Source organism: Platalea leucorodia, assembly GCF_965183815.1.
Source record: "Platalea leucorodia genome assembly, chromosome: 7".
Taxonomy (NCBI): Eukaryota; Metazoa; Chordata; class Aves; order Pelecaniformes; family Threskiornithidae; genus Platalea; species Platalea leucorodia.
Genome location: NC_138829.1, coordinates 53,082,941 through 53,106,892, shown reverse-complemented (window position 1 = coordinate 53,106,892; position 23,952 = coordinate 53,082,941). Strand labels below are relative to the sequence as shown.

Genomic DNA, 23,952 nt, shown 5'->3' with positions numbered 1-23,952 from the left:
CAGCTTCCCAACACGGAGACCGGGTGGGAGACTACAGTGAACTTACAGTCTGCCTCTGTTACAGCTCCGTGTCAAAAACACTGTCGTGCAGACTCCCTCACCAAATTCTGGCCAGCGTTTGAATGCAACTACTTGCACAGGGGTAGAGACAGCCATTCAGCGTGGAAAAGAGCAGTGGGGCGCACTACCACATACCTCTGTGAACTCTCCTCTTTGAACTCCCATTACACGACGACGTGCAGCACCATCGCAAGGACTAATTTCCTCAGCTAAACAAACCAAGGGCAATCTGACACTTCTCCATTACAAGTACATTTAAGGACTGAAGATGCCAAGTGAAAACTACATCTTCCAAAAATACCACTTTTGTTGAGCAGGAATGACAAGGGAGTAGAAACAGACTTTCTATGCTGTTAGGATATACCGCACCATTTTCGTGGTAGGAAGCTATGATAAGAAAGTGTCAGAAGTTGTATTTGTCTCTGTGGGAGTAAAAGAGTAAGTAGGCGTGCTTTGTCCATCAGAAGCAGGCAGTGCTTCCTTACTGTAGGAATGTGTTTTTTCCTCTCATGATTGCATCTTCCATAAGGGAGAAATGTTGATGGAGAAACCATTTTGGTTATAAATAGTTACAAGTGTGGTCTCTGAAGTATACTTCTACCAGTTCAAAACAGAAAGGCAAGCATATAATATTTTCTTTTGGATTCCACAGAGAAAAATTATGATAGCTAAAACACTACCTTCTGTGGCTCCTTTTACTGAGGGATATGATCAAGCCAACAATTACATCTGAAAAATGCTAATAACTCATGTATCTAAAAAGTGCGAAGATTAAAAATATGCACATCTCTACTACACGATTGAGTTTTACTGATAGCACCTCATTTTCAAGTCTAAATCCAGGACAAATATCAAACCCAAACTTTTATGCAACTTAACAGCATGGGCACGATCACTCTGAAAGACACAGCGAAGCTATGGAACGTGGCACAGTGGAGTCACAGCGCCAGCTCCTGCTCTGCTTTCTAACCCCTTTTTACAGTGCCATTGGGGATCGCGCCATCCTTAGTGAGTGCTGTGTATTGCGTACCTATATGTGTGTGCATAGGCCTGTGACCTTCCAAAAGACCTGGATGACAACATATCATATGTGGGCCATAAACTGTCATCTGATGATATGTATTAGACATTATGTGACCAAAATGAGGAACAGTCTTACTTGACCAAGTTTTTTAAACTCTGATTTTCCACCAGTTACCTTTTCAGTACATGCCAAGATGCTTGTTTTTATATCCCGACAATGCTTTGTTTTGAAGCAGAGGAAAGTGAGAGAGAGTAATACAGCTCTGAAACTGTTCATGTAGAATTAGATGTCCCTTACTTTTCTTGTTGAGTGCCCTGGAACCCAAAGCAGATCATGTATTACTGTGTTTTCATCTTTGTGACGCAGAGGATCTTATGCCCTCAACAAAATACCTCCGCAGAAATGATTTTATCATTTCAGCACATAAGAGGTGAGTCACTGTATTTTGTATCTTCAGCTTTTGCTGAAGGTCTTTTTGGTCATTTCATTTTAACCTTTCAGGGGAAAGGACAAGCAGCAGTTCCTACAATATAGCTCTTCCTAGTTATCTCAAGCATCGTTTTTCTGAGGGTTCAACTTTTGAGCATGGTGGTCCTGGACCACTTGCTGTTGGACCGGAGAGCCTCCAAAAGAAATGCAAAAGCCCAGAGACAGATATCTAATTGAGACATTGCAACTGGCACATCTTGTAAGAAAAGTATTGGCTACTTTCTAACCTGCTGCAAGATCCCTACAGGATCCATACAGCTGGGGTCCATGCTCTCCTTGGCCTTCCTTTAAGATGCCTGTTTGCACTGCAAGCTGGGAGAAGACAGAACATCTGTATGGGTCAGAACAGCTGATTTCTAGTTTAATCCCATTCTCACAGGTAAGAAGGAACCCACTGCCAGGAAACAGGCCTGAGTCTTTACTAGCACTCCTTGTATTTCATTGGTGCTCATCCTGGAGACAATACCCATGAGAGGATAAAATCAACAGAAGTGAAAGATGGGAAATGCATCCTATGATGCACTGATGACTCAGAATGATACAATAGGCAGATGCAGAAACGTTTCTCATTTCCACCTCAAACTAAAAAAGCACTGACAAAAATTAACACAATATGTGCAAACCAAGTCCTCACCTCTGCAGATTCTGCATTTGGCTTCAGACAAATAAGGTTGCCCTCCACTGTCAGGCGGCTCAGCTTGCAACAAAGTCCCAGGTACTGCATCTGGTTGATGTCCTCAATATTGTTCCCTTCCAGGTCCAAAACCTCAAGGTGTTCCAACCAGGTCAGCTGGCTCAGGTCAGAGATATTGTTATAGGATATGTAGAGTTCCTCAGCAGAAGTAAACAGAATAAATATGTATACCACAGGCTTGCACAAACACTCAAGATTCACAAAATATTTTCTAATATTTGAAATATTACATGGCACAGCATGAAATCAGCACAGAAGTGAACATTTTTCAAGTGTGGCTCTTGCTGCCTTAAATAACTAGGGCTAATATGGCAACGAATCCTATGCTGCATTAGGCATCTTCAGGATTAGGCCTGAATGTTACACCTCATTTAAAAAAAAAAAATACTATAGCGTCTTTTAAACTAACAAACACATGCAATTCAAGGCATCCAACCAAAGTCCTTTAGAAAAACAGAGGGTGAGAAGAGAACAAAGACTATAAGAAAGAGAAGAGTATCAACTGAAGATAGTTTTGAGATCGTCATTTGGCGGGAGACATCTATACTTACTTTTAGAGAGCTGCAGGAAGAGATCCCATCTAAATCTGAGAGCCGACAGCGAGCCATCCACAGGACGTGGAGATGGGACAATGTGGTTCCAAGATCCCTTATAAAAGAAACAATTCAAGCTCTATTTGAATGGATGAAGGAACTCAAGGCTTGCTTTCTTTTTCCTAAGACTAGGCCACTGCTACTTCCTTGAAATCTCACATTGTTTACAAGAAATGTCATTAAAATGTTCACCTTCAAAGGTGGAGAATAACAATTATACCACTCTCTCTCTCTCTCTCTCTCACAGGCATCTTTGTTCTTGTATGGCAACATGCCACCCCAGTTCAGTTTGATTAAGATTCTTCCAAGAGCTACATCATGGTAGTTCTGTCATAAATCACAGGTAATTGCTAAGAATTAAGTGAGGTTTGCTTATGCTGGCATCATTTGCTCTACACACATAACCCCAAATTAACATATCTGAGCTGATTGCACAGTCATCTCACTCTGTCCTCTTATGGAGTTACCTTTCTTCTGATTTTGTGATTGAAAGGAATAGCACTCTTGCCAAATAACATTTTTTGAATCAGCAGAAAATTATAATCCTTTCCATCCTATTTTCCTACACTTTAGGTCTAGCAAAATATAAATAAGGGATCATTTGTATGAATTCCAAACTTTATGGTCCTAACCCAGAAAAGCACATACTGACCTGCTTAACTCCATGCATGTGTAATGTCCCACTGACATTGCAACAGTGCATAATACAAAGGTAATGCAAAATGTCAAAATGGTGGCAAATCAAATTAGGGGCTTAACCACCTTCCATCTTTGGTAACATTAAGTTGCATAAAGCCACTACTCAAACATAAACAAAACACAACACTTTATCAAATCCCAAATCAAACAAAAGCTCAGAATTCTCTACTGTAGCCATAATATCAGACTATCTCAATAATAAAGAACTAAACAGAGGGGAACTAAATACAAGGACAATTTGTCAATCAGAGGAGGTAGAGACTAGCATGGAGTTCACAGAATCACAGCAATGGTTGAAGTTGGAAGGGATCCCTGGAGGTCATCTTGTCCAACCCCCACGCTCAGGCAGGGCCAGTTGCCCAGGACCACATCCAAACAGCTAAAATAGTTCTTAAATAGAAATTCTTGGATTTAAAAATTGTGGATTAGCTATCTTTTACAACATCCATTTTTATAATATACATTATAATAAATAATATATAATTTAATGCACTGTCTAAGGAACATTGCAGAAAATAAAAGAATATGGTCATGGGGTTCCTTCTGATACTGGCATAAACGTAACAGTTCCCTTACTCATGTCTTCTCTTTATGGACCATGGGGAAAAAGAGCAGCTTTGCATTGCCCTCTGAGAACCTCCTGCAGCTTTGATCCAGCTTTGCAGCAAAAAACCTTTCAGGGGTACTGCAGAGCCAGCCAGTCGAAGAGGTCAGGAAGGAGTGCTTCTACAAGTGGGGATAGGCATATTCTTGTCTGTGTTTTCTGTTGTTTCTCTACCATCTGAACACCTGGGAAGGGCCACATCAGGAGAAAGGAGACGGCAGAAGGCTGAATAAAGGATGGATACACGGAAATATATCCCCAGATGTCTCTCTACTGCCATTTGCCAAATACAGGGTCGAACAGAAGTTTCTAGGGTGAAATTGGGGATTTTCACGCGCCTGCCTTCTGGGGCATGGTTTGTCCACAGGCATCATTCAGACCTATCTCACTTCATCCATCCTCTACCACTGCAGGGGCCCCAGGCATTGGGTGCCTCTGATCATCTCTTCCCTGGATGCTGCAGATTTAAGTAAGCTCGTGATGGATGCACCATACAATGTGTTTACTTAACATTTTATAGCCTTTGAATTGCAAACAGTGCAGCTGATCTAATGGCCAGAATAAAGCAAACAAGAAAAATCTCAGTCACACGGCACATCTCTTTCCGTGTAAGGCCACTCCTCCTTACAGGAGAAAACCCTCAACTGGCATAAACCACAACTCCTCTGCTGAATTTTGTGCATCTAGGCAGCTTGCCCATGCTGACACAGGACGTTGCTGTCTAGTACACAGACACAAGGATAAAGAAAGCCACGCAAACACAGAAACTCCCTTCATGTTTATACAATACGGTTCCTTCTGTGAACTTGCTGCAAACTTACTTTACCTCGTCCCTTAGCTATCAGGGCAATGGGGAACACTTGCCATTGTGTCACTGTACCTGCAACCAGATAAGCCTCTAAAAAGATGGAAGTTTGTCACATTTCTTTCCAAGTACTTATTCATATTTGCCTGAAGGATGGCAATGTCCCTGTATGTCATCATGTCCTCAGCCTTACAGAAGATCTTCCAGGGACTATTTACATGGTGCATATTTTATTAAAAAAACAAACACCGGTTCTAAGGCTTCCTTAAGGAACAGATGCCTCCCAAAGTAATATTTACAGAAATTTATTATTAGATTTGCAAGCTGCGTGCCTATAATAAGACAGAAATTAAATTAAATTACAAAAGCAGAACCTACTATCAACCAAGGCCAACACATCCATAAAAACAAATATGGCATTAGGAGTAACGTGAAGGAATTACATTGCTCATTTCACTTCAAGCACGGGTGAGTTTTTCAAATTTCAGGCTAATTTTGGTGCAGAATTTTCTTTTCTGTAAACCACTGAACAGAGGTAAAGGAAAGCAGTCACTCTCATTTTTGTATCGTTGAAACAAGTGTTTCTGATAGACGCTCTGTTTATTAGGCCAGCAAAACTGAAGACAATCTTAACCTGATTACTTTACATATGGTATGGTAAGGTATGATTAATGAATTTTATTTTTATTTTTTCTTTGTCTTGTACTTCCTAACTGAAGGTCTTTTGCCACAGAAGGAGCTTTTGGTAATACGCTTGTTCCTAACATTTCTCTGTCAATATAAAGGATGCTAAAAGAAAGCAATGGATTAATTCCCAAGACGTTTTTACACAAGGCCCTGAGAAGAAACAGCTCTATCCCCTGTACTGCTAAGACCTTGATCACTTCGTGCATTTTGAAGAAGCAGTCCCCTGCTCCTACTCAGAAGTCAAAGGGTCCCAGAGTTAAATCATATTTCCCTCTGTGTGTTACAGTTTTCAGTTCCAGTGCTGGCTATGGCTAAACCCAGCGTACACGAATGGGGTCAGTTCCTGCTCACACCGTCTGCTAAGTCACGCACAGCACGTATTCACTATGAATTATTAGCTAACGAGTTTTCAAGCATTCTGCTGCTGCAGACACCATCAGCAGAAGGCACTAATTTAAATGACTTCTAAAACCTACTTACCTTACTCTTCACAATTTACATTGCCAAGCGTGTAGTCTCAAATCCATTCCGATTTCATTCATGGGTTGCAGCTCTGACTCTCCTACAGCTAACTTCGGTGCAGGTCAGGAGTAGCATGTTTAAGGTTAATACTAATCAAAGTTGATTAGTATTAGTATTCCAGACAATGGGATTAGGTTGTCTTGGGTTGTCTTGTCCCATGTCTTGGGTACTTGCAAAAAGCAGAACTGCTGTGTGCTTGCAATGCAACCCAGTGTTTGATAACAGGGCCTCATTATTAAAAAATGCTTATACAGAGACTTCAGAAAAGAAAAGAACATGGAAGCTAATGGGAACTGGTTTCTTACAAGGCTAAAGTTGGCTGTCCCAAGCTCACCTTTAACCCATGAAACAAGATACTAAGAAAGCACGAACTTTGTTGCACTAAGTGTTTGGTATCACTTGGCTCACTTTTGCTCTCTATGCTCTTATTTCAGGAAAGGGAGCTAGCAAGCCAAGGTATCTTCACCCCCTGCCCCCCAAGAAGAGCACTCCAGCTCTTATGGAGAGCAAGTGACTGCTGTCCCTCCTTCCCTGCTACTGTAGACAGGCAGCAGTGAGAAGAGGAGGCAAAAGGACTTTTTCCACTGCCCGGCCCCGACTGCAGAACTTCACTGCAAGTTAAAGCCAGGAGTAAAGTTCCCTTTGCTGACTCTGGGGTCGTGCTAGCTGCTGGAGGAGACTAAAATTCTGGGTCGTGCAGTGACTTTTTGGCCCTGCAGATCTCGACTCCTGCATCGTAACAAGTCATCTCCAGTCAGAGATATTAGCACAGCTAAGTACATCTGCAAATATTTTGTTCGGTAACTAACAAACTAATCTTTTGGAAGCTGCGTGAATCATGCTGCAGCATCAGAGAAAACTCCCTCATTAATTAGTACACAGATAATTGTCCCTGAGAGCACAGCTGCCGTAAGGTGAAACAGCAATGTAACTCAAAGCAAGCTGCTCCCAACAACTGCATGCACCTGCATTTCTGAAAATACTTCTGAAATATTCTGGCTGGTGAGAAGAGAACTTAAGAGCTTGCAAGAGATGGGAGTGCCTCCAGCTCTACTGCATCTGGCATGTCCACCTTAGAGGGGGTCAGAGCAAAGTGAGGAGTTGTGTGAGCACGCATGACCGCCGTATGCGTGCAAGCGTACACATGGGTATGTTTTCATTTATGTTAGGTGCAGAGGATCAGATCAGCCCAAACTGGGGAGATACATCCTGTGACTTTTTAACAAGAAATGGAATTAATGGGAATTTGCACTCTGATAATTATTTATCAGGGCAAATTATTTTAATATAATGATAAACTCTTAATAACAACTTACCAGGGTAGTAGGAGAGAAAATCCACTATAATTGTATATGTAGTGTATCAAAACACCCTCCTCCCCCCAATAATCATTGACTGAGACTAAAATTAATGAGACACATGTCTAATACAGAATCCTCCTGTATTAGCCATGATATAAACATATAGAAAATGACAGCATCTATTGCAAAAATAGGGTAGAGAATATGATTAAGAAGTTTGACAGCTGAAATAGGAAAAATATGAGAGATTGTACAAAGCTGGTGGCAGCTGGTCGTATGACACAGCACAGGAGTGCCCCAGTGATGTCCAAACAACAAAGAGCATACAGAAGGAACCAGAGGACACTGTAGAGGAAATGTACGTCCCATTAATATACACAATGGATAATTAAATTCCAGTGGACAAGTGTCCTGTCCCGAGTGACGTGGAAGCTGGGAACTTTACAGAAAGGGCAAGAAATTAATAGGCAAAGCGATTATATATCCTGCTCACTTCTGCTACGGTTCATGCAGGTCAGGTTTCAAGCAGAGAGACAGAGCATGGGGTGGGAATGCGTACGTCGTATCTTTGGTTGTGATAAACAGAGGATTACAGCCTCTGAGGTTGCCAAACCAGTGTCCTCCAGGGTAATTACTCCACACACACCCCTACGCACTTGCCTGCAGAACACGCACTGAATACCGAATCATGTTTTTAGTGTCCAAAAGTGCCAAGAAACCAACATAGACTCCCCTAGTTTCACCTTGAACCCCCAAACTTGCATTTATAATTGATTAAAACAAATAGTATTAATAATCTGAAGGGTTTGAAACCTGGGTTCCAACTATCTCCAGATACTGCTGCAGGGATGGGAACTCATCAAACAGCCCTGTGTTTCTGTGAGGGTCTTGGCAACACCCTCCCCACTTGTGCGCGATCATTTAGGATTTTTTCCCATGAAATTTGATGCTTCCATTTTGTCATCACTCCCCCAGACTGGGGGGACAGCACAGGGGCAAGGAACAGTTTGGCTTACAACACCTAATAACAAGTTTGAGAAATAATAATCTGTTCTTCCATTAATCCAACATCCTAGTTCTTCAGGGATTGATTTGCTCCAGCCAAAATTTTACTGGATGGAGACCAAACCTAGAGAGCCAAATCTTGCTCTTGGTTTCACCACAATAAATCTTGAATAGCTCCACTGAGCTCAAGCTACCCAGTAAACACTTAGAACAGCACAACCCTGAACACATCCATCAGCTTGAAAACCATCGTTTCTTTTGGAAGCTGGTTTCGAATCATTCACCTAGAAATAAAACACTAAATCCACTGAACTTGCAAACAGTATCTCAAAGCACACATGCATCTGTTGAATAAATCTTCAGTAGCAATACATCTAAAATAGCTATTGACATGGGTATTATTTATTTTTAAAGGTTGCTCTGAAAATGAATGCACTGGTAATCAGAGAGATTTAGATTTTAAAAGAGTGACCAAACTAGTCTTACAAAATAAAGGAAAAAAAAAAAAATCTCTTCTCTGATCTACAGAAATCAAGTTGAATTTATCAAGCCACACTGTGATAACAATGATCTGGTCCATATGTCAGCACACAATGGTTTGGTTGTACAGATAATTCTGACATCAGAAGCAAAAACTTTTAAAGCCTGAATGTTATTTAAATCAGTAACATATGTTCTAACAGGAAGCTTACATAATAGTTTCATTGTACTCTCAAATAGCTGTAAAGTATTCAAAATTGTAAAACTGATTGTATGCATGTGTTGCTCGTACTTGATCAAATGCATGACACAGCCCCCAACTCTGCAAGCAGTGCTGAGGCCATGTCTTTACGTCCCTGCAATAACCTTTCGCAGTCAAACAAATGTCATATGAATGTGAAGACCTGACTTGCTTTGCAGTATTGCAGTCTTGGTTGGTTTTGTACTTACTCTTCCAAATTCAAGTAGCAATATGCTGAAAACCGTTGGCTTGGGTCTCCTCTGTCTTCCACCCCACACAGCCACGGCACACAGGCTGCCTTTACCATCTTATGCTCCTTTGCACAAGTGTGAACCACTGCCCAAGGATCATGGTAACAAGGACAGGTAAGGTAATAAGGATCACGTCCCATCTTTTGCTACCAGAAACCTGCTTTTAGGCTGAAATGCTATGGAAATGTAGTACCTAATATTCTGGCCTGATTCTTCCTTCTGAACTGTGCAGCTTTTTCATGGTAAGGATTCCTAACCCTGTTGAGACACGTTGTTGGAGACTTCAAAAACTAAGCAAAAAGAGACTTTGCTAGGCAATTCTCAACTCATAAGCTTAAACACATCAGAGGAAGGCAAGCGTGTTTTAGGCTGAACAGAAAGCATGCATCTACCAAAGGTCTTTTTAAATAACAACCGTGTCTATGAAATTCTGTTTTCATAACTCCCTTTTACATGCAAATGAAGAATTTCTGTGTGAACAAAAAGTTATTGTTGCCAAAGGTCTTTGCAGTAGGGTGTCTCTGTTGTCCCATCTTTTCCAGGCAACCTTTGCATGAATAAGAAGCTGTTTTCCAAATGGGCTGCAGTGCAGATGCCACTGGCAATATTTCTCCCAACAAAAGCATTTCACTATTTTATTCCACAGTTATTTTTTGGTTGGTTGGTTGCTTTTGTTTTAAATTTCAAATTTGGAAAGAGGCAAAGATCTGGCATATTGTTTTTTTTACCTGTGCATCTCTGCCACACACTTCACTGACAGCAAAATGGATCTCTGGGGAGGAAATGCAGCTCCCCCAGTGCTGCACAAGGGGTAAATCAGGGAGAGCATTCAGGGTTTCACACTTTGTCCAGCCCATGACTCTGCCTTCTCAGCTTCATTATGCCAAAGTGAGAGCCAGCTGCCACAGCTTTCATGAGCTTGCTAAAGCAAATTATGATTATCAAGGAGTCACATGTTCTTGGCCAGCACTTTCTCTAAAGCGAAAGCCTGAAAACAAGAACAGGAGACTACTTAGCTACAGCAGTCAAAACCACAAACCCTTCAAGGCAGTTTGGTTGTTTTCCAGGGCTGGAGCCAGAGACCACGCTGGTGGTCCTAATAGAGTACTTGAGCTCCGCCATGGACATGTCTGTGACCAATGCTTCAACCAGAGACACTGCATAAAAATCCTTGTTCCACTAACACCAGTGCCAAATCTTCCCCTGCCCTCAGTGCAGCTGAGATCCCCACCTCCGGTGCCTGCAGGTGAGGATGGCATCTGGAGATGGGAGAAGACAACAGAGGAAGAACCCAACCCTAACAGGATACATCTCTGGGCCATTCCTGACTTACAACATTTTCACTCGTCATTGTTGCTTCTCATTGCCTCACTGAACTCACTGTAGCAACTGCAATATTGCCCTAAGCGCTATGCTACTTGCAAGCACTTTATTTTCCATGTCAAATTATATCTCATTTAAACAAAAAATGCATGCTGAGACCAAGAGGAGAGAGGTACTTGTAAATGAAATTGAGTGCTGATACACACACTTCTGTAACTAGTCATAATCGTGCTTAAGTTAACAAAAGTAAATGTCTGGGTTAAAGTTAATACACACGAAATGTAGCTTTAGTTTCAAGTGCTCTCATTTTTAGCTGCTGTCAAGAAACCTTGAGCAGAATAATGGGCTTGATCGATGTTGATGTACTCGGAGTCAGGAACAGCAATTCCCTAACACACGAATATACAGCGTGTGTGGGAAGGATAACATAATTTTGTATTAATTTCCTTTTGATCATTAAAACTGCTTGTCAGCTTAGTTACTGGTAGTGTTTTAACAATGAAAGATCAGTTACTTTAACTCAGCTCCCACAATCTGAAAGGAGTAGGGATTGCCAAAGTGTGGTTCTGTGGGCCAAGACCTGCCCTTGATCTTTTTTTCACCCTACCCTTGCCTCCCACCCTTGGCAGGAAGCTGCACCCCAGAGATGCTGTAGAAACCCAACACACCATGCTGCATGTCACTGGGTGCACTACGTCTTCCACAAGAGCAAGTGAATTTTCAAATAGGATAAAGTTGAGACACACGGTAAACAAAACTCTCACGCCCACATATCCATTGCCCCTCAATTTAGCCCCAGAGCTACTCAGAGTTCCTATAGCTTTGGCAATCGTTCATTCTCATTGTTGAAAGTTTACATGTAAAAAAATTAAGGATAATGAAACTGTGGCTACAGAATGAGTTATTTACATTGAAGGAATGAATCCCACAGCACTTTAAAATTTCCTGCATGAATAACTTTTCAGTCTCCCACATGTTATGTGCCTGTTTCACCGTATGTTCCAGGTCTGAGCTTTGGCAGAGTAAGACAGATATATTGCAACTTTAACATAGATCTCATCCTTCAAAATCAACTCTTGAAACTTCTAATGCTGCAGGGTAAGCAGAAGGAATATTCTGTAAAAGATCCAAATCAGCTGACAGATTCAGTGGTGTTAAGACGCACACCACAAAAAAAGCCCCCCAAAACACTTTTTCCAGAAAAACTGGAATTCTAGACTCATTGACCAGACAGAACTAAAGAATTGGATCAGCTGTGAGTTCCTAGTCAACTTTTGTCACAGAAAGGGCTATAGAGTTTCCTCTGGAAAAAAAGTGCTTGAGATACTGCAGAAATAGGTTGATCCTAGAACCTAGAGAGAAAAAGTAATCTAAAGTGATTTAGTCTGAATGTACAGTGGCAGGAATGCAGGTTCTCGAGATTCTTTAGATCTGGCACATTTGTATGACACTAATGATTTTCTCCTGTGGCTGATGGTCATTTCTTCTTTGTACCTTTTCTTTCCTTTCTTTTTTTATCTGTGCATACATTCAATAAGAAAACAAAAAATACAGAAGCTTGCAAGGAACAGATACAGGTACAACCTGGGCCTGTGAATGGCTGGCAAACGCCAGTTGATTTCCTCCAAATTTCTTTTCTCTCTCAACCTCTAATGTGCACCTCAGATTTGGCATGATAGACTTGTCTCTATATGTCCCGAGTCAAGACTTTTTCCTTAAACGATAGCCTCAAGGGAGACTGTCTCTGCTTGTACTGGCCTCCAGATGTTCTTTTACAACAAGCAAACAAGATGCAGAAGAGAAGCTTGGGGGATCTCAGAACCCATCAACCTGACTACTGAGGCAGACAAGACCTTACAGATTTTCTTACTGAGGGTGTTACTACAAAACAGAACCTCAGCATTTATTTCACAGCACACAAACAGACATCCCAAATCTGGTGCAGTGTGCTAACTGGATGTATAGCAAATTCCACACCCCATCCTTGACTTCTTTCAAACAAATTCCCACCCCAAGGGGATCTAGCAGTAGATGCTGTAATGTGTCCTCAGTCATGAAGATAAGCCTTATGGCAGAAGTGCAAACCCTCGCAAGGGCTCTCAGCTGCCAGAAGTGCCACTGATCAGCTCCACTAATCAATGGAGAGACTTCATCACATGTGAGCAGACTAATTGTTCTAGCTCCCCAGTGCGCTCGTGCCAACACAAGTCTCAAAAGGCCTGCATAAACAATTTCAGAGGAGCTCACACAAAATTCTCAAACCCATCTTGACCTAGCTTTGGAGGCAACAGTAGTTGCCACCCACAAGTAACAGTTCCTTTACAGACTAATTTGCAATGGTTCCTTTGCAGGAATAACTAATTGCAGTGGTTCCTTTACAAACTACCAACAGTCTCACCAAAATGGTCCATAGCCTTTGTGCAAGAGAAATACATGCCATGTAGACTTCCAACTAGTTCATGTGTTGGGATAAAACCCTTCATTGGCTATGATCTATATTGATGTTGAGAAGAGCAATTCTATTAACTTGAGCTGGCTGGCTTTTGGCTGTGAAGTAAGGAAAATATTGCCCAAAACAGCTGCAGAAGTCGTGTAACCCACTACCTGCCACATTATTCAAAAGTGGACACTCACACCATGAATTACAGTGGCTCCCTGTATCTCTCCAGTGAACACAAAGGTTTCCAAATTGACATACCTATCAATCAGTGAACATAAGCTAACTCAAATACATTGCACAAACAACCTGGTATCACTGTTAAGTACAGACAGTAGGAAATGAAATAACTGTATTTCACAAGACCCAAATATATAGATACACAGTTTTCTTTCAAACTGTGTTGAGACTAATGTTTCTTCTGCACCATTAAGTTAGCTTAGGAATGCAAAAAGGAAAAAAACCTCAGTGAAGATGGCTATGAGTGGTATTTAATATTAATGAGTGCATAGGGTAGAGAGAGATGACTCCCCCTAATTATAATGCTTTGTGAGTTTAAAAGTAAATACCAGTTAACCTAAACTATTTAATAAAAAATGAGATTCTTGAAAACAAAAAACCCCAATCCACTCAGAAAAAAACTGAACTTTTACCTTAAAGTAGTGGGAAGAATCATTGCATATTGCAGATTAGAGCAAATACTCAAAATATATAGAATATGCTTATTCACATGGATGAGCTTTACAGAAGGCCCTTTTGACAATGGTGGCTGTATTGTTTAAACACATAAGAGTGACAAAATAACACTCATTATACAAATAAGCACATTTTCAAATATTTTTAAAATCCTGCACTATGATTCAGCAACCATATTTTAATGTGTTTATTTTACAAAGGATAAAATTCATGTTACTGATTCTTACCATTTTTAGAGTCAAAATTTAACATGTGGCAATAAAACTTTTTTTTTTCTTTAATTTAAGAAGTTCTTATGGAAAAAATGTTACGTTTTAAAACTGGGTTTACCTTGGGATGCCGAGAGCAAGAACTTTAAAAAAAAAAAGGCTGTGTAACCTTAACAGGGATAATTATTATAATTATAAATAAGGGCAAGAGAAACTAAACAACAATAAGCAGAGTAAACCAAACCTCTGAGTGAGGTGAAGCAGTAGAAAGTGGAGCGGTAGGACTGTGAGGCTGATGAAGTTCAAACCAGGAGATGCCACAAATGGTCTTTCAAACACACAATCCTTCCTAAAACTTCTGTTACCAAAAGTGGGTGGTAGGTTTCATTATCAGACCTTTGTGTTCAGGTTCTCACCTCCACAAGAAGAACATACAGTGCAGCTTAAGGCAAAGCGTGAAGAATGTGCATGCATTATACCTGATGATGGCCTTGCAAACTTCTCCTAAAACATGAAGGCATTTCTGTATTTCTTTTTGCAGATATTGATCCATTCCTGAGAGACCTGATGCACCCTGTAAAGATCTCAGGACAGAAGGATAAAGCTTTGCCAAACAGCAAATCTGAAATAAATCTAAAGAAAAAGAAGTGTGCATGTATTTTAGGGGAAAAATAGCAACAGGTTCTTTGTGTGCAGTAATATGTCCACAGAAAATAGGAAAAATTAAATCAACTCCTGCATGGAGAACATTTTATAGAAATCAGATTATAAAAACTGATCATACACTGAAATTCTATTTATTTCTTCATTGCTTATTCATATTGCTTGGCAGTTACCGACTGACGAATACAATGACATAGCTTAATTTTCCCCCCAACCTGACTCCCTCCCTTTTTTAAAATCAGCACTTACCTTGCATTCCAAGAACATAATTTCCCATGAATATAATTATTTTCAATACAAAAAACAAGCAAGCTGCAGACAAGCAGCTCTCTCATAGGAGAGAATCAAAACAACCTAGCATTATACTAACGCTAAGTTTATTTTCCTACCTATGCCCATGAAGACAACCCTTCCACAGCTGGATAGCTCCACTGGCAATGGGCTAATTAATACTGTTTCCCAACCCAGTTCTTACGGTTTTCTCAGATGACAATGATAACCATTTTTTCTCACCACTGTCTAAAATGAACATTTAGGTGTAAATTTTCATAAGTGATCCCTGACATTTACAGGTGAAACAGAGCAGCTGCAAACCCTAATAGCCAGGCATGTAAGTACTTACTTGCTGGCAGAAATCAGCTAGTTATTACCAATGTTTTTATTTATCATATTATAGTAGCCATCCAGAGCATGTGAGATCATGATCCCATTAGGCAAAGCCTTGTACATAACTCATTCCAAAGACTGTGTCTGCCCCAGAGTAAACATAAAGTAAACAACCGAGATATTGAAAATACTGCAAATTTCTACAGCTAACCCAGGACACTGTAGAAACAACTGCTAACCCAGGAACTGAGTCGTATTTTTGAAATTCTGGTCCAGCGACTCAGCCACAAAGCCTTGTCTTGCCACAGCCTAGCCTAGCCAAAGCCTAGTCAGCTACAAAGCCGCTAGTCATTGCCATTGCTATCTCCAGTTGGTTCAAAGAGTAAAGCTGCCCCTGTAATCCCAGAGACTGGAATCAGGTGAGCTTGTGGACCCTGACAAGGTTCCTCATTCACTAAAAGCAGTTGGTGTATCTTAAGTAATTACTACTTGTAAGCAAACAGTATTTGTAAGACCAAAACACTGATTAATATAGAATTTCAGAAGTTCCCTTTGGAAATGACAAAAGCTTTTATCTGTGTGTTTTCTTGATGAAGAAAAGGAAAGGAGAAATGGTGTGCAGAGGATGAGAGCCGGAGATGTGGCTTTTGCAGGTGTGGATGCATACACTTGTTTCTGCTCACTGACCTCAAAAGAATAAGGGCTGGATTCTTCTCATGGGACCAAAGGGTCTACCCTCAAATGCCCGAGAAGGAAGGCAGGACACCTCTATCCTCAGATCTTCTCACAAGAAGGGAAAAGCTGAGAAGTGTCCACCATCTCCCCTCTAGTCCCCTGACCCCCTGGAGCACACTGTACTGTCAGCACATTCGCAGCTCAGGGAGTGCTCACTTTGAGATGAGCTGCATCTCCTGGCTGGACAGCACCAAGTGAAGCTGGACCCCAGAGAAAATCATATGTGGAAAAGTTTTTAGGCCTTCATCTCAACAAGCCCAGGCTCCAGCAGTGGTATTTACTGCTCAAATATTCAACAGAGCTATGTTAGCAAAGTAGTGGCTGAGGCAGCAGTAAAGAAAAGCTGAACTCTCATCTCAGATGGGTGTGTGGCACGAGACAACATCCTGAAAGGAAAGGCCACATTTTACCAAAGATACTCAAAGTGGTGTGTCTACTCAGATGGTGGGCTGGGAAGGGGCACAATTATTTATTAAATGATGGGCTTACCTTACCTTGCAGGTGTTTATTGGCAGATTTGCTGCATGCATTATCTATTATTTATTTACTTTGCTATTTCACTAGCCATGTTCACGCTGCAAAACGTGTTGTGGTCTCTGATGATCCTCTTATGGTTTTCATGCCCTGTATTGTACCACAGCTTGGATCACAAAATAGAAACATGATAGCAGTGCCCCTGGGGGAAGAAACCTACCTCTGTGGAACTGCTCAGGTGACAATGAGAGCAGATTCTCTCTGCTCTGTCTAAGATGAGATGAATGCTCTAGATCCTCCCCACTGACCCTGTCATGACCAGGAGACAGGGAGTTGGAGCTGCAATGGTAGGACCTGCCTCATAACCCTGTTCCTTACAGGTACGGTCTGTACCTGACAGCCTGAAATAGGTGGCAGGAGAGCTTCAGCTAGGGAAGGCTGCATAAAACATAGTGCTGAAGGCAAGAACCATGGAAAGATGCTGCAAGGCCACAAACTTGTCTTGATGTCATCCATGCTTGCTGCAGAATGGAGCCTGAGCTCCAGAACCACAATGGTGCATTTGTACAGAAAACAAGTTTATCTTCCCTTGCTGGTGAATCAGCCTGTCAGACTCCCTGATATCTAAAGTCATAAAGACATTCACACTCTCTGCTTCGGGCACCTGACCTGGTGAAATTAAACCAAGAAAAGGCAGAAGCATTACGTTACGTTCCTAGTCAAGGGAGAGCTAGGCCTCTCGGAAAGGTCTACCCAGAACTGATAAATGGTCAAAGCAATCAGATTTCCCTAGGGCCTAATGCACACAGGCTGATTGTGCTTTACTGAAAATAATCCACTGTATTTCTTTCCCCAAATCACTACTTTTTATCAATAATATGAATGTCCTTAAAACTGTCAATGCTAAATAAAACCTAAGGTCACAGCAATTTTGCCAAGGTTTGTAATACTCCCAGGGATCTGCAGGCATTAATACAGAGAAGATTCATTAATACAGAGATTAAGATTCAACTCAAATGCTTTCCTAGCTCCTGGCAAGCACCCAAAGTCCTCAAAGAACATGTTCTTAAGATAGACTTCATTGCAACCTTAACTGCTGAAGGACTTTCAGGCTGGCTACACAAAACAACCAACAGAAACACTTCCTAAAGAAACTAGCTTGCATTTGAAATTAAATGCTTTCCCCATCCAGAAAAGCAAATGTCAAAGCAAACAGTGATGCTCTGGGCACTGAAATATGGACGTGAAGAGATTCACCACAACCAAATCAGAGCAGTGGTTCTCTGACTGCATGTGTAAGTACAACCTAGAGCAAGAGCACCCTGATCCCTCATTAAACAGTCAGCACCTCCTGTAATACAAATAAATCATCTGTTGATAAACATTTGCATCTTTCATGCAAACTATGTAACTGAATTGATTTTAGAAAATATTTTGGGATTTTATCAATCATAAAAGCAATGGAGATCCTTGTTGCACAAAACTCGTTGCATTTATGTGTAGTACCTATGTTACATGCATCAGACGTAGTAATCCAGTAATTGCAAAAAATTAGAAATGACAGGCAGAAGAAAAAGAAAACTGGAGAAAAAAAAGAGTAAAAGTAAAAATGACAAGGAAAAAAACAAATTTAGGGGAATGATGCTCCTAAATCTTCTGTTTGAGACAAAATGATCCAGCAAATAGTGGGTGCCTAGACACACGCTATCAGCAACACATCAAATTTTGGACTGATCAGTGTCACAGCTGAGTCTTATACAAGATAGCGTAACTTGGTCCAGATCCAGCAAAGCACTTGGACTAATGTTCAATTTTCAGCTTGCGAGCAGTTCCACTGAAGTCAAACTTCTTGTGACTTTAAGAGGTGAGCATTTGCTTAAACGCTTTGTTGAATAAGTACCAAGGAGTAATATTGCTAAATTCAAATTCCTAAATATCCTGATTCAGGTCTCAAAAATATTTTTAAACATTGGTTTAAAGCCCTTGCCCTCAATTAAGAAAGAATTAATTTGGCTCTGGTTTCTTAAAGTCATGGAATGATCAGAAAAATCCTTACTCAAATCACTTGGCTCACATTTTCAGTTATTTTTTTACAGTCAGGAGGACTTGAAACTTTTCAAAAAGTGAATACAGAGATTCCTGTGTAGCCAGTCTTGTCCCCAGGAGCTGGTGTTTAAAAAAAAAAAAAAAAATCCATCCTAAGACTCATAAAGCATGAGAATTATTGAATTTAAATGTACTATGCACCTTGCTCATTTGAACCTTCAGGACAGCTGTCTCATTTCCACTCTCCCATGATGACTTTACTGACCCAAATGGACAAGGATTGCTGTTCTCTTGTTCTGGGAGACTCTTCTGCAATAGGGCAAGAGCAATTTGAGAACTGCATGCAATGCAGACTGCAGCAAAGAAATGTTAACTCTACCTGGATGAATAAAATCCGGTTTCCTGTCCCTATATCCCTCATACTTACTTTTGTATCCACATTCTGCAGTCTCTGCATTTCATCTCTCTGTTACAAGCAGTTGCTTAAGTAGCCCTGGGAGCAGACCAGTCTTCTGCTGGCTACAAAGCATAGAGCTGAATGGGAGGAAATTAACTTCAGCTGGTGCAACAGCTTCTGCTATAAACTTATGGGAACCAGTTCCTGAGATTCCCCTATCTGATTTAAAAGCCCTTTCATAAAGATATCTATCTAACATTTTTAAACAGATCTTTTCATTCATCCCTGAATTGAGAATAAAAGCAATCTATCTGATAAAAAATACATAGGCTACATGCCAAAGCAGAAGTAGTAATTCATTGGCCCTGAAATATAGTTCTTTTACTGGAAACATTACAAAGACGAGGTCCGTGTATCATCACAAAAAAAAAAAAAAAAAAAAAAAAGGCAGTATTTAACAGGCATTCTTCAGAATAGGCTCCACATTTCATCCTCAATTATCAGTTCATAAATCTAGAATTTCTTAGCTGCTAGCAGATGGGTGAAGGTCACCAAACAAGGACCTCATAAAATTAGTGCGATTTAGAAAATTAACAACAATCTGAACTAATTTCTTTCCACAGTATGCTGGATGTTCCAGAGCTGTTCCCCTTTAGCAAAGGGCCAGTAGAAAACTAAAACCAGAAACAGCCAAAAAAGAAACTCCCTTTCAACCGCCAAGACGGATTATCTGCAAATAAACTTGAATATATTTTCCTTATGGATTAAATTAAATAGCTGATAATGATATCCTGCACGTACATATAGTCTTTCAAAGTTTCAAGTATTCAAAAGTAACACAAGCTTTAGGAGGGTTGGGGAGGGACCATGAATTTACAACTAAAGTAGCTCAACCACATTCCCCATCAAAGGAATCAGAACTCCTTCAGGAACTACCAGGAAAAGCCAATATCCAAACTCACAGACCTAGCAAGCCCTGCTCTCCCATAGAAAACCGTAATACACGAGTACCTTGATTCCTCACTGCCAGAACATCCCTCCTTTGAGTTCTATCGAATGGCAATGCACACCTCAGCATCCTCACAACTTACGTTCCTATGTGAGTTTGACAAGAGTAAACGTTTCAAAAAAAAATCAGTAACTAAAGTCAGGATCATAAATCCTTATTTTGACATCTCCCTATGCAGTTTACTATCAAGAGAACTCTTCCCCCATTTTCAAACTGAAAAAAGATGTTTTAACTCCATTTCATCATAAAATAATTAGGAAATTCTACTCTTTGAGACAGAATGAAACAAAAATAAAGTGACAAAAATCAAGTTTCCCATCTTATTACCCACTCACACATACACACTGACAGTCTCTTGTTCATAATGATTCACCATAATACATTTTTTCACATAATATAGCATGAAAATAATGTCTGCTTTTAACTTCCCAAGTATATATGAAACACCCTCTATCTTTTGCCTGCTTTTCTGTCCTTACCTTCTTTTCAGCAAACAAACCAATCTTCCAATCTGTCCTTACGAGACATTTCCTGTTATCTGCTGCCCATTTTCAAATTACAACCACAATGATTCTGACCTTATGGCTGAGAAAGTCTGTGGGAATTACATTTAGTGAGAAGGAAGAACATTTTTTCTATCATCCTCAAAAACCTCAGTTGCAAGGGTTTGGTCAAAAAAACAATCACTTTTTGGACAGAATTCAAACATCAGCAAGTTTAATTCAGAAATAAGATTGCTAAACATTTTTGAGTAAATGGCAACAGCCTGCTAGAATGGAAGCAGCTATGTTACATTAGCTATAGCAGACATCACTACTGCTGTGACAGCAATGTTGCTTTAATGGGCATTAAACTGACATGAAGCAGACATCCAAAAATAAAGTTCACGTACCCAGGCTGTGCTTGCATGGGCTGTGCCCTTAAGTGATCTGTGTTTATCAATGACAGATTTTCAAAGATGGGAATTAATAAAGGAAAGCTACTGCTGTACTATACTGACCGAGTTCTGGTCTGGGAGAGCTAACAGAGTCGTCTTGGTCCTTTACCTGTTCCCTCACAATTGCATTTAACTGGCACACAGAAAGCATGCTTATTTAAAGGAGGAGCGGGTAGCTTCTCCTGGGCTTTGTGTGCCTGGGAAGCGTCACAATATTAGACTTGATATCCAAGCCAAAACATGTTTACGTTATAGTTGATCAAATCAAAACTCCACTTGAGACTAAACGTTACCTGCATCAAAGACCACAAGGATGTCAGGTCACAGAAAATGGTTTGCCAATACCTTTCATGACAGAAGTCAGAGTCTCAGAATACAAAGGGATGTGCAAGATCCTGCTAAAGCTGCAAGTCAAATAAACTAAACAGTTTAGTTTTCCTGAACTGCATCTTGTATTCAATACCAACAGAACTGGTCAAAACATTTTCCATTGACACATATTAAGAGAAGATGGATTTTTGACCAAACAAAAAAAACTATTTGACATTGTTTTGTAATAAAATGTCTTTTGATATTGTCAAAAATATAATTTTTTTCACCCACTACTTACTGCTCCATTGCAGTAATGGAGCAATTTCATGCTTATGACAGTGGTTGGTTGCCATTAAAATAATTGCAGCAATGTAGAATCACCACTTTTCCATGTTATGGAGTAGAAGGTGGAAAAAAACATTTAGACTACAAATCCTTCATCTCATCACCAGAACAAGGGAAAATAAGATAAAAGTGTGACAACTGAAGTTCATTAACTTCAGTGATGATGCATGCAATTTATTGCTGTTTTCCATCAGGGAATATGTTCTCTTTAACAAGAATTAGCAAAATCACTATTTTTTCCCCACAAATTTAGCAGGTAGCCATACAAAGCCAGAGAGGAGTCCTGTTTAACATAAAGATGGCCTTTACACAGCCCTTTACTGATATGAACTGTACTTTTCCATTATGCGTCATCAATTACCAAGGGTAATACAGATATCAGCACAGGAGAGAGAAGACAGCTCTGCCTCCTCATTGCGATGATTTTCACTTCTACCTTCCCAACCTGCCAACTCTCCAGTTCTCTAGGAGAAAACATGTCATGCTTTCACGGAGCTCAGCAAGCCAGGGACATGCAGTCTTCATAGCAGCTCTCATAAACCCAACTTCATTGACTTCAATAAAGCCAAAGTGATTTTCATCAGCTGAGGAACTGGTCTGACCTGTATAGAACAGGCTACTGCGCACAACAAAAGCCCAAAGGATGAAACACTCTGAAATCCAAGTGCCTAGACATAGATAAGAGGCGAATTTCTAGCTCCTTTCAAATTTGCAACAAATGTCCATGGATTTCAGCATGGCAGGAACTTCCCTGGTGGCAGACTGTGGCTACTTCATTGGCATCACTGCAGCTACACTGATTTATTCCAGCTCAGGTCCTGTCCTTAAACTTATGCGGTTGCAGAGCATATATCCATGACCTAATCTATTATCACGGCATGGGGAAATGGAAGAAATGAAAGGAGCACAAATGAAGATTTTATCACTTAAATACAATTGAGGGCTGTTATTCTTTATGTTTATTTCAGTGATCATTCATTTCTTACCTCACAGACACAAGTAAGCTATTGTTCAACTTCAGTTCTCTCAGATTAGGTAGATAGGCACCTATGGGAACAGAATAAAGAATCACTTTGCAGACCTGGGAGTAGGGTAAAGGAAACTTCTGACAATTACAAGTTGAAGCATCTAATTTTACATGCATTCCTTACCTATTTCTGCCAGATCTGTGCTGGGCTTCTTCTAAGAAAATTAATGAGATTATTTCACTCAAAAAATATTTCACCCTTTGCATTTTTGCAACATACACGTATTGTCTGCATGACTACCCAATCATAATTTTTTGGGACCCCTCTCTGACAATTCTGATAGAGCACCTTTCCAGACAGACAACAACAGAAACTGGCTTGATGGGTGACTGTTTTCTTTGGTCTGATTCCCAACCCTTATTGACTATTAACTGAGTGATACTCTGAAGAGGTAAGGGATGCTTTAGAGTATGGCATTCCATGACCTCTGATTTCTACATAATGCTCTTGCTCCTCTCTCCAAAAATCTTTTTCTACCTATTTAATGGCAAGTAGCGATGGACTTATTGGATACACAGCTAAGTAACATTTCTTCAAAAAGTAATTTTGAGTCAGACAACAAAAGTATCATTTCCCATGTCACAACATCATCTTTTATAGTTCAGAAGTCCCCAAAATGCTACTTATGTTTTGCTAAGTATTGCCTTCTCCTTTTAATTTTCTGGATGTGATCTGTTGTTTACTATTCAATTGTACAAGTTTCATATCTATGAAAACCTCAGTATTCTGTTGTTATTACTTTGATTAATGCTTTTTTCTATCCCCAAGCTTTTTTGGTTGCTTCTACAGGTATCTCTGAACCAAAACCATAGACCAAATCCCTCCAAGCTACAGAATAATTTGGATATAAGCTCAAGTCCCAGTAAACATTTGCTATTGACAACAGCAAACTTTTACCCATTCCCACTAGCAGAGTTTACCCATGGCTGGCGAGCATCCTCCAGTATAACATGCAACCATGTAGAGGTAATACCAATTTTAGACAAACTGGATCATTGCTAAAACATTAAAATCTGTTCTCAGCAAATATTTTTATGAGTCCTCTGAGTAATCTCTCTCTGGCAAGGGTGATTTAGCAGTGTCCAGAAGCACATCATTACAGTTCTTTGCAGAGGATCAAAAGAAAAAACAACAACAAAAAGAATTTAAAAAAAACCCAAAAAAACAAAAAACAAAAAACAAAAGGAGAGTGGGATCTCAAAAGCAAACAAAGGAGGTCATGTTGTTCATCCCATTTCCCCAAACAGAACAAGAGCATTTATGGCAAAAACATTTTAATA

General features: G+C 40.2%; 1 protein-coding gene across 1 annotated transcript in view; it reads right to left on the bottom strand.

Annotated features, from left to right (window-relative positions):
• LRRC56 (leucine rich repeat containing 56) overlaps positions 1-23,952 on the bottom strand; it is a gene marked incomplete at its 3' end in the record, with an annotated part of 63,984 nt that overhangs the window by 12,002 nt on the left and 28,030 nt on the right. Inside the window, exons 4-6 of the mRNA XM_082316643.1 lie at positions 22,631-22,691; positions 2,819-2,915; positions 2,208-2,405 (exon numbers count right to left, since the gene is read on the bottom strand). Of these exons, the coding sequence (XP_082172769.1) occupies positions 2,208-2,405; positions 2,819-2,915; positions 22,631-22,691 (356 nt within the window). The remainder of the gene's footprint in view (positions 1-2,207; positions 2,406-2,818; positions 2,916-22,630; positions 22,692-23,952) is intronic.